The sequence below is a fragment of the Branchiostoma belcheri genome, unplaced genomic scaffold (genome assembly GCF_001625305.1).
Source record: "Branchiostoma belcheri isolate BF01 breed outbred unplaced genomic scaffold, Haploidv18h27 scaffold320, whole genome shotgun sequence".
Taxonomy (NCBI): domain Eukaryota; kingdom Metazoa; phylum Chordata; class Leptocardii; order Amphioxiformes; family Branchiostomatidae; genus Branchiostoma; species Branchiostoma belcheri.
In genome coordinates, this window is record NW_017803933.1 from 129,401 (window position 1) to 145,867 (window position 16,467).

Below are 16,467 nucleotides of genomic sequence, written 5' to 3' on the forward strand. Positions count from 1 at the left end.
AACACATCTGTTATCCGGCGGTACTTGGCTGGTACTTCAGCAGCGTTGTCTGCTTGAACAGATGGTGCTGCAAACGGGAAATTCGATTGTAACCAAACAATTGGGAAAAACACACTATTTTGTTAATTTGTATCCACAGCATTTTGAATAGAATGTTATACTACCGAGACTATACGCCTTTATGTGAATTTAGCAGAAATATGAAATTATGTGTCTACGGATTAAAAAAGAAACATTTGAAGGCGATTTTTAGGAAAATGTAAACCGTCACATATATGTAAGGATATTAAACAGCCACCTGGCCCCTAAACGCCGCCATTTTGGCAGCTGACATTTGACTATTTGCTCGCTGTCTGTTATTATGTGGGTCTGTATAAATACAATCAACATCCCGCTTACTTGAAATAAAAAATCATTCCGCTCCACTAAATGGCAATTATGAAATATCCACGTGATTAATATTTTCCGACAAAAATCGCTCTTTGCCATATTCCCAATGTAGTCACATATTACATGTTTTTTTCCGTTTTTCCATTAAAGTCATCTAAAGAACACCCGGTGTTAACGGACATTCCCGCACCATGTTGTTTTGTTTCCTTGCCATTGCGCGATGTTTAGTGACCCGGCTTTTTTTGCGAGCAGAAGAATTAAACGCCTGTTATGAAATTACGCACATATGACTTGTAACACAGATCAATAACCTGGAAATGAATAGAGTGGCCAATTCACAGTCTCTGACGGAAGACTACCTGGAACGTCTAAATCTTCCTAGAATGTGTCCAGTTAATTTATTTCCTATTACGAAAGGATGTGCATATAACTACTAAAACATACAGCCTCTCACAATCAGCCTACTACTTGACATTCGAATTGAAGCGGGGTATACAAAATTGATTGTTGACGTCTTTTCAGATGTCAAAGGCAACGTAAAAAGGTGAATTCCTATCGTATCTAGAACCGGTTAACCGCGCGTGTCAAGTTCTATTCCTAATTAGGCTCGTATCATACGATCAGGCACGGTTCGGTTCTGGATCGTCAACGTGTATATTTGAACGTAGATTAGCCCCAGGCACGGTTCTAAATACATGTGATCATGCCCGAACATGCCTCTGGATAAAGCACAACAACTTCTCGTCTTCTGGACAATATTATTAATTTTGGTACTTCGTAATGTAACTTGAAGATCACAAAACTAGTTTCTTGGCTCTTCAAAGAGTCACGTGTACCTCGTAAGAAAAACACGGGACAGGTCTTTGGCATCTATCTGGGCCAAGGAGCGGCACGTTATTAAACACAACCCGCCTCGAGCTCCGCGTGGCAACACGGTGTGCCACGAGAAGTCTAACTCGTCATTTTTGACGTTAACTAGTGGAAAATTCAGGCAGTTTGGATAAAACTAGTACTGTGCTCCTATAGATGCTGCTTTTTGATGTAAATTTTCTGTACTTTGATAGGTTCAATTTTCATTGCTCACTGTTGAAGAACCAATTGTAAATTTGAAGAAAAAGGCAACCGAAAATTTGACTTTCAGCGTCTACAGTGTTGATTATCATTTTAAAATGAAATTCCCAACTGGAAGGATTTACGTTTAGAAAGCTAATAGAAAGCTACAAAAAATGAAGAAGCTTTTAGGGGGGAAAAGCATTTCGATTGTTTTCTTCTAAACATGATGGTTGATAAGCGACCTGATCTCGGGGTATCTAGTTAAAGCATTGGCTGCACGGACGGCCAGTTGGGTACAGTAAATTTCTGGGAAAGATTTGTGCCACGCTACTTGGCTGAAAGGAGGTCCTAGAGAACTGGCAACTTTAGGGTTCGTGGTACAACCGTTATTGTTACTTTCTATACGATTGTCGTGTCGACTATGAGCAGTGCCATATGTGTAGCAGCCATTGGTGACAAAGTAGTCCAAACAGATTTTTGCGGGGGCGAAAGGGATGTTACTAGGTGTTTGTAACATGTATCCTGTTATGTTGCGCCCAGCCCTGGTCCCATGAAAGTAAGAATCAGACCGATTTGCACATTCATGAATAAGCAAAGGCTTAAACAAAAGCACTGAGTGCGTACATGTAACTATGTGGGTGGTCTCACCTCCTCCCAGCCTGCGGGCATCATTTTACGTTACGTTATGTTGTGTTATGAGTTGACATTTGGGCACGAACCTTTCAATGGACTGAGCCAATTACTTTGTATATCCTTGAAATTAAATTCTACAGGCTTGTGTTTCAGTTGCTGACATTCACACACATTAAATCCAGTTTGCATTACTTGTATATCAAATAACTGGATGGTATAAATGCCGCCAAGACTCGTGCGTACATTTCCTCACGGGTCTTTGTACGCTAAGGTCTCCAAGATGGACACTCAAAGGATTACCACCATCTGGTCTCCAAAATGTCAGAGTTACAAATATACGCTCAGCAAAGAGAATGATATTTTCCTTCCGAAACCCCATCATCCGGCGATTTGCTGTTGCAGGAATTCAGGAGTTGCTAATGTCCCTTTTTAACTAGACGGCGATCGCTGAGTGGCCATGCAGCCATCGAAAATTGGTTAGATCGCTTAGCGGTTGCTAAAACCCTGAACTTGAATTGAACTGAATTTACATATCTAGCGCTCAGATAGTTCAGTACCAAGGACAGTGTGTGATGGTAGTTCAGCACCAGGGACAGTGTGTGATGGTAGTTCAGCACCAGGGACAGTGTGTGATGGTAGTTCAGCACCAGGGACAGTGTGTGATGGTAGTTCAGCACACACACTGTGGGTATTGGTTTTAAAACATGTTTACATTTTCAGAATTAGAATGTTTCAAAGGAAATTGTTGCAAGCCTTCTGTTATGGAGGAGACATGTTTGACTTTTAGCCCAGTAAAGTTCGATTTCTTGCACTGTAAGGGGTAAACTTATGTGGATCTCTAGCTAGCTAAATATGGAGGTGAGCTTATCACGACTCGTGGAGTCTAGTGGCATGATCCCTTTCAGGCACAATGAAGCCACTGATCAAATTAATTCCCAGCCAATCATCGCTTTCCTTGCGCATGCAGAAATACCACCTGCCTGTTGTTATTCTCCAATGAAGCCGCAGGAGTGAGATTGAGTGCGTTCGTGTGCCATTCATGTCATGATGGGTTCTTGAGAGAAGCTCTGTTGTGGCTAGAGCGATCTGTAGGGGTTCGTGGGGGGCACAGCATGCAGGTTAGGTTGAGAAGGGCTTCTGTTGTTTGGATTTGATGTGCTGCATGTACGTGCCCAGACGCGGGTACGTTGTTAGTCAAGGACGCGTGTGGATGGTTTGCCAGAATCTTCCAAAGCAACGCAGACGACAGATTAAAAGTTTACTTTTAGACTGACTGTAATTTATTCAAACATGTAACAGCCTGCCACTTGCCAGGCTCCTAGAAGCTTGATGATGATCAACACCTCTAAGTCATGAGAATCGGGAACAACTTGATTATCCAATACCATACATGAATGAGAACTCTCTTATCATAGTGTTGGAGGCTGTGATGGCTGATTGTGTGGCAGAGAGTCCTGAGATCATATTGGACTAGTTTTCATAGTGATAAAGAATCCTGACACCCTCCTATTGGTAGTTCTGGAAATAGGAATGATTCTCTCGGCTCTCTCTCGTGAGTTGTGTGGGCACAAGCTCTCGGGAGGAGGCCTACAGTAAACAGCCCCCAATAGGGAGGGATTAGATTGTGTAACACAGACCAGGATTTGATGTGCTACGTGCCGACGCACAGGTACATTACCGACACTAATGTGTGTTAAACGGTTTCCATCAGCGGGCGTCGGCGGACGTCAGCAGGCGTGAAGATGGGTGGAGAGGACACGCAGCTCGTGTCCAACATCACCTACAACGCCACGACATTGGAGATATCTCTGCAGGTGAATAAAACTAGACAACAACATGTACAGGTTCAATGACACGTTTACGGCCAATAGATTTCCGAATGATGTATACTACATCTAGTTAGCTTTGTTACAATAGGTTTGCATCCTTCTTTTGAACCAGTGGAAGGCTAATTATCCATTTTTAGATACACACCGACTGTGCCCACCGTATGTGTATGTTTGTAACATGACTGTGAATCTTTGAAAAGGTATATTCCAGTATACAAACGTAACAACATGTCTAAAATGTAGATTTGTTGACTCGTAAAATGTAGATTTGTTGACCCTCATTGTGACCGTTTCCCGTCCTCCCCAGGCCGGTTCTATCGGGCTGTTCATGGCCCTGGCGACGGTGGCTAACGCCCTGGTGGGCGCCAGTATCTATCTCAACCGGAGCCTGCACACCATCTCCAACATGTTCATCGGCAACCTGGCCATCGTGGACTTCATGTCAGGACTGCTGGTGTTCCCCTTCGTCCTGGTGCGTCTTCTCTTTTTTTTTCATAGATATATATAGATATCTTGCAGGCCTCGAGATACTGAGTGCAGAATTATGCACTTTTGTGCACCCAAACTTGACTTGGAGCTGTCCACCTGACTGCGATTTCGGGTGCGCATGCGTACTACATGACAATACTATTGTGTGGCAGTATACAACATAGTCTCGACATTTAATCGTCAGAGATATAATGATAAAACCTGTTGTGTATGCTTTTTGAGGTTAGGTATAGAATTTTAGATTCCATCTCTGAACACAGCCTTTTAAGATGTCATGATTAGGTCTTGCTAATATTTTACTTTATTCTATGTTATGCATGCCAATTTTTCTTTCTGTGGACTGTGGCACATCAGTACACCTATAACGAATTTTGAGCCCTGTCTTAGATTTCCAATTCCTAGCGCCTCCTGGCGGTGGCTGGATGAAACAGCCATTCTGTAAACGAGTAAGAATGTTAATTTGATTATCATGTCTGAGGAGGAATTTTAATTTGATTATCATGTCTGAGCGATCCCCACATGTCATCGTCTTGCATTGGGTTTAACCCATTGTGGGGTCGTGCAATTCTAAGCATAACCGTAGTACATGTACGTTTTCATAACTGTACCTATCTAGCTCTATGCCTGAATGGGTTAGGGTTTGGGATCAGGCACGGTTCTGGATAGTCTACGCGTAGCCAATAATATAAATTTGTCCAAGGCACTTGGTTCTGGAAACGCTTGGACTATCCAGAACTGTGCCCGGTGAGCATGGCTCTGGATAAACCACAACCCGTCACTCGCTCACTTCTTCGCCCGTTCTTCGCCTCGCCCCAGGTTGCCGCCATCAACCAGAGCTGGTTGTTCGGCCGCTGGATGTGCAAGATCAACGCCTTCCTGACTCACGTCAACTCGTCCACCAGCCTCCTGACACTTGCCTGTATCGCCTTCGACAGATATCAGGTAAGATGAGCATGTTTATACGTCATTTTCTGTGAGAGATGTCTTGGCTGTCCATCGTCGTGAGAGATGTACACATTTACAAAACTGTAGCATCTTCGATGTAGTTCAAACCTTTATTTACTGTACATGGAGATTCTCGTAATGATATATAGATCACCGACTTGTCTAGTTTACACTTATCTTTCTTTAATCCGTTTTGTAAGTATGTATGTATTTTGTTATTGTGTTTTACTTCTGTTTTATATTGTTGAAACATAATACGCTACTTGGTCTCTCGACAACCTTATAATAAGGAATCAAAAGGCTTACAGAGATACAAAGGGCTGGGAGATGCTTTACGTGTGCATAGCTATGCTTACCTTCTCTTCGTTTCTTCTTCCACTTCTTCTTCTCCAAACAAATAAAGTCAATGACCTGAACCAGACATCTGTCACCATGGGTTACACCATGTTGCAATTTTATAACAGGAAGGATTTATACTCTTGTCACCATACATATGAATGTGTTTGAGTACGAATTAACAGATCAGACCATATGCGAAGGTAAACATTATCCATTTGCTTTGCAAATGTTACCTTTCTAGTAATTATAATGGCTTTCAAAACATGTCACTGAGCAGATCATTTACTAGTTAACTAACCATTTTTACCATTGCTATTGAAATATTTCCTTGACACTAAGATGCGCGCTATTATGTTTGATTAATGCTGATTTAATGATATAATGTAATGATGATAAGACAACAGTTACAAAACCGCAAACTCATTGTTGGGAAATTTTTCGATTTTCGATTAACATCATCGATTTACGTCATCCATTAGACCTTCTTCTTTGGCTTTTGCTTTCCAGTATTTATCTTTATAGATCTTTCTCCCATTTAACTTGATTACAGCAGCTATAATCTCAATCCAGTCATAGGACATCCCAAATAAACAACTGTTGAAAAACGCCGGTACCGTATCTATGCCGATGACGGAAGGATGCAAAAGAACGATAAAGCCTAGAAGATATGTTGTGTTTCCGGTTTCCCGATCGACCCTATCAAAACCACTTTTTGGGTCGACCGCTGGTAAGTCCATAAACATTTTCAATCTGATGACGACATCTGGACATTTCAAACCCTTTGAAATTTTCTTTTACACATTTTAGAATCAATTTTTTATTGAGTATATCTGGAGAGTTATTTGTCACTTACCCACAAGCAAAAGGAAGGACAGGTCCTGCAGACAGCCCTGGTTCTGATTTTGATGAAAATCCTATCACTGAGAAGTCATCCTAAACCTGTTGAAAGACGCGGGCTGTTCGATACTAAAATCAATTCTATTTCCCAATCACCATTCAGGTACAATATAGAACGTATGAGCTATAGTATCTTTAGCGCAAAGCTTGGACATTTATTGGTTTTGTCTAAATGGAGTCCGTGTTACCTTGGTGTAATTAGGTATCAGAAGGAACACCTTGTAGCCTTGATTGGGTTTCAATCCCACGAGAACACTGTATTTTACTGATTGTAAGACTGAACATTGAGTAAAATAGTAACAGAAATTGATTTTTCGAGCCCTAATGGAGCAGCTTGAAGAATTGCTCACTAATACACAGCGGCGTGTGGCAAGATCAGATATACGACGGCTTACGACTGTTTCCGATGAAATGATATCAGTAAACATTCTCCTTGTAATTTATTTGATCCTTTGTTATTCATGAAATACTTAAATGGGTCTGCTTTTCATTGAGGTCAAGAGGAAAGAGGTAATGGTCAGACAAATGTAACAAGATACAGGTTAGCTGATCGATTGAAGTCCTAGAAAATCCATGAATATACAGTCGTAATAAAGGCACGCATATATGTTGCTACTAAAACACATGAGACAAAACGAATCTTGACATATGAGTCTGTGTCCGTCCATTTGGGTCATTTCAGTTACTAGTATTGCCAAAATCTTTTAAAAGAGGCCAGAGCTGCCCGTGTGACTGGTGGTAGACTGCTTCAGGTGAATAGGTTCACGGTAGCCAATGGATCTACTGAGTGTATCACGCTAAGGTTTTGGGACAAACCAGTTGATTGTTTTGTCTGGTCGTTCTTGTGCTTTGGTCTTTGCAGTAGACAAACATCTGGCGCATGTAGGATGGCAGTTTTATTTAACGCTTCATAAACTATTGCGGCAATGTAATATTGGTGTACAATAATGAATGGGACCGTTTGCATATACGTGTACTGTCACTGGATAGGAAGAAGTACATTGAAAAAAGAAATGAAGTTCGTTTATGCAAAGGCTCTTCACTTTTGAGAATCGTAGCACTTGTTTGTCTGAATCAATTCGTGAATGACGACAGGCTGCCTTGTTGTACTTTGAATGGCGATGTTATAGTTTGATAAGGTTCTTGTTACAGTAATTGGGTGTAGGAACATATAATGCAGATGTTAGCTCAAGAAAATGGGTCGTTGGGCAGCCGTCTCAAAATGTAGGACAGTCAAGTTTATCGCGGTCTGAATACTAACAAGGAACATGGTTTGGCAAATGGAAAGAACAAAAAAGGCACCCAAAAAGGGGGGAAAATGAATGTTTTCTTCTTTATTGCTTGTGAATGTCTCTGTCAACCTCTATAACAACACCCACATTTTCACGGAGTTTAAACCAATGAGGCCGCTGAGACAGGAATGATGTATCGCGGTATTAAGAAGACATTTCATGTACTCCAGAGACAGACAGTAACTCCCTGAGATTTGTAAAAGGATCAAAGAGGATCATCGTCCACTCATACTTTCTGTTCATTGTTAGTTTGTCATTTTGATAGAATGCTCATGCTGTGTTTGCATTGAATATGAGAGTTAAACGCACACCACTGCCAGTGGACTAGCCCCCTGCTGTAGTGACTGCTCCACTGTGTGGCCCAAGGGCTACAGAAACGGAGATGGGCGCCGCCATATGCGAACATGCCAATGGTTTGCGGGGAGGACTTTAACTATTAAACATCCATGCTGGCTTTGTTTGATTTAGTTTATTACAATACATCAAGTCGCATATAGAACAAAAAGAAACCATAAACTCAGATTACAAGGTTTAAATAAAACAATCATGAACAATTGTAAAGAACGAGAACAGAAGACCTACAGGCTGTGCTGTATTTTCTAACTCGCTAATTTTGACCAGATGCGCAAAATTTCAGGTTTCTAAGTCGTAAAAAATGTAGGTCAGAAATCCTCTATTCCTGATGTCTGACTGAGATACCTCAGTTGATGACCTGTGTACTGACCAATGAGGGGGGTTAGAGGGGATATGCTGATGGATTACTGTCAGACAGAATTAACCTGTGGAAGATTTAATACCGATAATGATATCCCGTATATCCCCGGGGTGCGATAAACCCGCTTATCTGACCTGCGTGCGGTTTTTCCTCCATCTCAACGGTAGCCTGATTGACAACCTTCCTATTAAGTAATATTGCCGCTCAACCCCCTGGTGATGTGGGCATTATCAGAAGCTGTGTCGTTAAATGATCGTGTTCGGGGCAATATTGCTTTAGTCTAGTACAATGTATATTAAATGCCTTAGGGAGAAAACATAATACAAAATGTGTATTTAGAACATAGCAGCATGGCAGTTATGACTTAGACTTAGTTCCTCCCGTGCGTAGCACATTGGGCAGTATGTTTCCTCCACTCTGTTCGATCTTTGTCCAGATTCTCTGCATCCGCCAGTAGCACCCCTCTATTTTCCAGGCCTTGAGTTATGAGTTGTGTGAAAATCGTTTTTGATATTGATTGTCTACCATAATTACTAGGTCCACGTCCAGCCCAAGTCATTACGTTGTTGGCAAATACGAGTCTCTTTAGTAAGTCCCTCTACAGCAACAGCGTCTTTCCACACACTGTAAAGTCATGGGAATCTCTCCCTCTAATAAGTATTTCCCTACCGAATACAACCCACAAGCGCAAGGAAATCGTTAGTCTAGCAACTGGATAGATTTTGAAAACTGCCAAACGTTTCAAGTAACGCACAGCATTCAAGACCTTTCCGTCAGTGACAAACAACACACAAGCCTTCACCGCCAACATTCACTGTCATTTCCTACCATAGTCACATATCTATATGCCTCCCAAAATCTTGATTCAGAGTCCAGAAGCTAAGCGTATTTTTGGTCTTGCATTGAACGGGCTCTTTAAGATAACAGCAATTTTAACTTAATACTTAAAAGTATTAAGTATTGATATTGATGATTGAGCACCCATCATAACAGTATAGTTTGCTATTTTCAGAGTAGTCACACATGGTATGGACTATTGTATCCACAGACATGGTTACATGCTAACAGGACGTGTATTCTTACATCAATATGAAATTAGGGAGATCTTTGACTCAAATTCAGAATTCCATTCGAACGCTTTGCGATTTATTGATTTCTTCTCATTCTATCAGTTTGACTCTGCGCTCCGGACATCAATACATCTAGTCGCTGAAGGCGTGTTTTGATCAACAGAGGAGATTAAAAGATCAAAGCTACCCTCTATCTGTGGCTGGAATTTTAATTTCATTATGAAGGCACGTAGTAAGCCGTGCACGCAACGTCCCACATTCCACTTTGATTAAATACATCTACAAATCCTGCAACACATTACCGTATATCTAAACTATAACTAAAACATCTCAAAAATCTCATTTTTCCTCCTCCCGTACGTGATATGAAATCACTGCAAGAGTAACATGTGTTTACAGTATCAGAAAGCTAAAAATCTAAAATGTGTTTCCAAATGCCAGCGACGTCGTGTAGTCAAGCAAGTGTTCTCATCGCCCTTTCATCAGTTGAAGCGGAGTAATCATGGAAATCCCTGCAGTTCGTCATTTAGTATCACGCATGAATGATTTAATTCCGGCCCGGCCCACTTCTATTCCCGAGTTAATCATCTGTGCAGCAATCCAAGTGATAGAAAAAAACGACGTGACAAGATCCACATGAATGGATGAGTGATCTATCATAAATTGAGTTACAGTTATCAGTCTCCTTGCTATCAAATAAAGACAAATTTAAAACCACCCTCCGAAATTGCACAATAACATGGTACTGCAATTTTATTTACTGCAAACTTCTGCATACACATCTTGTTTTCTAGTAGTAAGGTTTCTACTAGCTCAGCGCTGTCTATACCAGACCTTTGTTGTGCGTGGAACGACTAGATTCCACTGCCGGAAATTCCAGCCATGACTTTCCATGTATCGCTAGAGGTACAAGACAAGATGTAGACACGATGTCTTTAATGATTTAATCATTAGTAGGTCAGTGCAATGGACTATTACCGTGCGTTGTATTGCCAGGGGCGCAATTGAACAAGTTCTTTGATTATTTCCTGCGATAACGCGATTGCCCACAGTTTCCGGTTATATACGTATGAGAAAATTATCGACTTCAGAGGGCGTCTATTGCATAATGATACAGACGTTTTCATTGTGAAGACTGCAATATGAACAGTTACGACGCGGTCATATCCGTCGTAGGTTGTCTTACGTTTTTTGATGTCGTACAAGGATCTAAGGCAGCTTTCTCCGTAAGAAGACGAGTGAATTTTGTACGACATATACACAAATGCACAGCTATCGCAATAATGTCTTCAGTTTACCACCCTACGACGATCTTCATAATTGACAGATACTACATGTGATTATTGTAAATACAATACATGTTGTAGTGTCAATATTCGACCCAGCTTTTACAGACGCCACTGTCTCAGGTTTGCCTCACCTGTGTTTTCTTGCACACCCGGCTGAACGTAGTCCCGATGATTGTCAGCGGGATGGCGACAAGAATCACACCAAAGATAGAACACAACCCGCCCAGAATCATCCCTATGGTGGTCTGAGGCACGGCGTCCCCGTATCCTACTGACATCATCGTCACAAGCACGTACCAGAACACATCAGGTATACTGGAGAAACCTTCCGTCGCCGAGGAGTTTTCCACGTAGAACAGTAATGTAGCCCCAACAACAACGAAAAGCAGCATGGCGAACAAGATGTCCAAGAGCTGGCTGATGCACTCTCTCAGGGTCATCAGGAGTAGCTGTAACCTGTGTGTGGACGCGCCGAGTCGGAGAATACGGAATCCACGAAACGATCGAAACAAGGGAGTGATGGAATCATTTTTCCCGGCGACAAGGCTCAAGTAGAACGGCAAGATTGCCATCAGGTCTACGAAAGTCATGATGTTTTTGAAGAAGTCGCACTTGTTCGGCGCCGAGACGAAGAGAAGGGAGAATTCGATGGTAAATATGACCACACAAGCGGTGTCGATACATTCGAAGATCCACGGGTACGCTTCTCCACAGGACATTTTGTGACGAGAGTTACACGAGATCGTCTCTACAATGTTCGTGATAACGGCTACTGTAATAAAGAAACCCACAACCAGGCTAAAGGCATGCCCATAAACTGAGGACGACAGATCGTGAAACACTTTCCACATCTTTTTTCTGACAGACGAGGATGAAAGACTGGTACTCGATGAGGAAATGTCATTGTCAACGACTGGACATCGGAGGCAGAGCTTACTGTCCACAAATCTGTCATAGCAACAACTACAGAGGCTCTGGTCCGGGGATATTCCAAAGAAGTCGGCATCGTCTATGAACGTGCGAAGACAGACTTCGTTCGAGAAATGCAAGACGCCAGTGTTGTAGTACATAAGAATGTGCTTAAAAACCTTTGGGCAGCGATCAAAGGTGTACTCCTCGGTCTCCTGGCAGTAGAAAACTAGCCGGTGACAGGCTGACCCGAGAAGAGTCCGGGGAAACTTGTCCAGTTGGTCCTCCCACACCACGAACCTCGTGCCGCTGACGTTGAAGACAAGTCTGCGGGTGGAGCAGGCCGACCCTCCGCCGTGGGCAGACACGCCTTGCCGCCGGTGCGATATGGAGCATTTCCTTCTGATCAGACGACGTTTTTCCGTGTTCGGATGCTCGCTCAAGTTCTCCTCACAGTCGGATTCCCCGATATAGTCATCAAAGTCTTGGCCGAACATCTCCGTAGCCGACAGAGCTAACGCCTATATCTTGGCTCAGACTGAACAGTTGATACATCTAGTATTGGTCAATGACCAATTAGAGACTGGCTTGCAGATCCTATCCCTACTGATTTGCCTAAGGCTGGGACATTATTCCCTATAGAATCTTGCTGGTCGATGAGGTATGTCCAAGATATGGTGCATTTTCTATACCACGTACCATGTAAGCACAGGTAAAATCTATCAATGACATCGAAAGTCCCAATGGTCCAGGGCTGTCAATTTGTACGCATCGCAATGAAGTGACGGGCAGTATCGAGAGTTTTGGAGTATCGACTAAACACGAGTCACCTGAATTATACACTGTCGATAATAAGATGGATCTGTGTCAGTCTACCCAAACACACACACACACATGCACGCACACATGCACGCACATACGCGCGGGCGCACACACACACACACACACACACACACACACACACACACACACACACACACACACACACACACACACACACAGACACACACACACACACACACGAACGGTTGACCATAGCACAATAACATCTACATAATCCGTCATGTGTGAGTCGATACTTGCTGATTTGGTTCACCTAAGGATAGGCGGGTTCTGACATGACCATTTCCTCCTGACCTTTGAATTCATCAGACCACCTATTGATACCGCAGCCGGGGTCAGAGGGCCGCTGGAGTGGTAAATTGCTGGTCGCAGGAGAGGCCCCGGGCCAGTCCAGACGTAACGGATGTATCCATTAAACTATCCGGTGGTCAGGTGGTTAGGGTTGTTGACTCATCTGATGGTTCTGATTTCGAATCCCTGACCGTTCCCAGTTCGGTGCTTTTGGGAAAGGTACTTAGTGTTATTGCCTATTTTCTCACTCGCGTCAGGTGAATATGAGTACCTATAGCTAGCTTTTTGTAGTTGTGCGATTTAACAAGCCACCAAGGTACGAGTATTCTATCCTTCCTCCTCATCTTTATGTCATCAAGACCTAGTACCTGAACAAGAGCAACCAGATAAAGCAAAAGCAGTCAGCTAGTTGTCCCAAAACCTCAGCGTGAGACCTTCAGAAGATCCACCGGCTCTGCCTAGAACAGTTTACCGCCAGATACAACATATTGCCCCAGCAGTGTCCTCCTTTAAGAGACTTAAGCTTCTGCAATAACTCAAACGGCCCATATGAGGGCACATTCATCTGTGTTTTTTTGTAATAACACGCATGTGTAAAGATGTATGCCTATATGTTTATTTATTACGAAGGAATGTCTATGTATTTGTAAGGACTTCAATCATGTAACTTATATCTTGTCCGACCTTGACCTATATTTTCCTCTTGAAAAGTAGCCAACTGGACGATCTGAGTATTTTATGAATAAACAGAAGCTCAAATAGACATACAGTAGGTCCATCGCACAGTGCGTTTGGAAAGTTTCCAGCCGCGTGGCTGGGCTTATTGGATTACCCACTTCCCGGAAAGGCAATCTTTAACTACTGGCTTCCATTGAGTGACCTTTCCGTCATGCAACTGGCTTCAGAGATCTATCTCAACGCCTAAACATGCCTTTGTACAGTCGATTGAAAATCTAAGAAGTCACTGGAACTGGCGGTCATAGAACAACATCAACGCACGTAAAGCCATCTAAAACAATTCCTTTACCATGTAATCATTCCAAGATATAGTAGTAACATTAAAACACAAAGACGCGTGCTTTAGTGTTGAAGATAAATTGCAGATCTATTGTATATTTGTTTTGGGTGGAATTTTGTAACTGGTTCTCAAGACTTACTGTATTGATCGATGCGCCCGAAGGCCACCTTTAAGTAATGAATTCCATTTCCTGACCTTCGCTGAAGACCGACTCTGGAAATTAATCTCTTTTATACCTTCTTCGCTACTGTGCACAATTTTGTAGTATATGTGGAAAACTGAAATGATTGATGCACTAAGAAATATCTACAATATCATACAAATGAAATCGATAGTTGAGTAATTAAAGAACTGAAGCGTTAGATAACCATTATAACTAGTCACCTGTATGATGATGGTCGATACGCCCTCTACATGCAACCACTCCGTCATGTCATTACCTCTCAGTCAACTGTACTGTTCTGTCATTTTGTGTCCAGGGTAACATCTCTCTTCCAGTCTGATTCTCTCGTCTTTCAGTTGTCTTTACCTGTGCGATCTTGATTTTCTTGTACATCCGACTGAAGGTTGTTCCAACGATGGTTAAAGGTATTGTTAGTAAGACCACGCCGAAGACTGAACACACGGCTCCTAGAGTCATACCCACGGTAGATTTGGGAAGCATGTCGCCGTACCCTACGGACGCCATGGTCACGATCACGTACCAGAACGTGGCGGGGATGCTGGAAAACGTCATGTTCTCGGGACTCTCCGCGTAGAAAATCAGAGTGGAGCAGATGATGCCAAATATGAACATGGCGAAGAACAGGACAGCCAGCTGGCTCATGCATTCCTTTAAAGTCATGACCAACATTCGCAATCCGCGGGAAGAAGAACCGAAGCGCAGGATCCGGAACGCGCGGAGTGACCGTAGAACCGTAGACGAAAATCCGTCACTCCTCACCAGAAAGTTCAGGTAGAATGGCAGAATCGCGACAACGTCAATGAGAGTCACGAAGCTCTTCAGGAAATTCCACCTATTCGGTGCAGCAAAGAGCATCATGAAAAACTCCAGCGTGAAAATCGAGACGCAGGCCGTGTCGATACACTCGAACACCCAGGGATAGAGTTTATCGCAGGTGTCACAGTAGCGATCGCCGCATGAAACTGTCTCCACTATGTTCGATATGACCGTGATCGCGATGAAGTATCCCACAACCATGTTGAAGGCACTGCCGTAAGCGGACCCGGGAACATCGTGAAATACTTGCCACATCTTTTGTCGTAAAGTCGTGGGGCTCTGGCTTCTTGTCCGATCTGGGTTCACTTCTCCTAAAGGGTCTTTGCCGAGAAACTCCTCTCTGATCGACTGATATGTTTCGTAACAGCAGGTTCCGAGGCTCTCGTCCAGAGAAATCCTGAAGAACTCCAAGTCCTCTATGAAGGTGGACAGGCAAACGTCACTGGATAAATGCAGGACCCCCGTGCGGTAATACATGAGGATGTGCTTGAAGACCTTCGGGCAGCGGTCAAACTTGTACTCCTTCGTATCGGCGTCGTAGAAGACTCGCCGAAGGCTGTCTGATCCGAGTAGGGTGTGGGGGAACCTGTCGAACTGGTCCTCCCAGGCCACGAACCTGGTCCCGTTCACGTTAAATACCAGCCGGCGGATGGAACTCACTCGCCCACCGCCAACACTGAAGGACAGCAGACGCTTGTTCAGCGAGGTGGCGATGGAACTTCGCCTCTGAAGCAAACGCTGCTCTTCTGGTAAGACAGTGTCTCGCTCCTCCTTGCCCCCCTCCTTCCCTACGTCATGGATATCAGGATACTCAAAGAAAGACAGTCCGGCCATGGTGTATGTACAGTTCTGATGAGAAGACGACTCTGGCTACATGACTTGTGTTAGCATCCATCGGGCCTTAGTACCAGGCGCTGCGCTGCACGACAGTTAAACGAAGATGACGTCGAAATGCCTATTACCGCTTCATGTCAGGTCGTGATCGATGAACCTCGTCAAACGTTGAAACGGATTTGATTGTCCGAAAGTCGCCATTCACTACACAGGAACAGGCTGTCCGGTACTGGGGTATTCCCCGGAGTGTGCAATCGTTGCGCAACGATTAATAGAGTCAATGCCATCGCGGCGCTCCGGACAGCCTACATTTAATTCACTAACATCTCGGGAGCATTGCGGTGACCTTATTATACGCATAATAAATCAAGGCCATTTTTAAAGTACGTTATATCACTTCTGCGTAGCCAGACTGTAAATCAGTGCTTCGCACGTAGATTACGCCAGCCTGTATAACAGTAATTATACCGTGTGATTGAGGACATTGACAATATATGGTGAATATTACGTTGTGTAACCTTGTTACTGCATTATATGCTGTGTAGTTATTTCCTCTGCACTTGAAGTATTCCGCATCAGACGTTCCCCAGAGAGGTCGAAACAGGCAAAGTGCCAAATAGACAAATCGGAA

At 43.3% G+C, this 16,467-nt stretch overlaps 2 protein-coding genes across 2 annotated transcripts; both read right to left on the reverse strand.

The window, feature by feature from the left end:
* Positions 1-10,970: 10,970 nt before the first annotated feature.
* LOC109475056 (potassium voltage-gated channel protein Shal-like) lies at positions 10,971-12,347 on the reverse strand. Its single transcript, XM_019775598.1, has one exon. The coding sequence runs from the start codon at positions 12,345-12,347 to the stop codon at positions 11,058-11,060; it is 1,290 nt and encodes a 429-aa protein (XP_019631157.1). The 3' UTR covers positions 10,971-11,057.
* Positions 12,348-14,438: 2,091 nt separating this feature from the next.
* On the reverse strand, positions 14,439-15,836 carry LOC109475052 (potassium voltage-gated channel protein Shal-like). Its single transcript, XM_019775595.1, has one exon. It carries the CDS (start codon positions 15,834-15,836, stop codon positions 14,439-14,441), a length of 1,398 nt encoding a protein of 465 aa, XP_019631154.1.
* Positions 15,837-16,467: the final 631 nt, after the last annotated feature.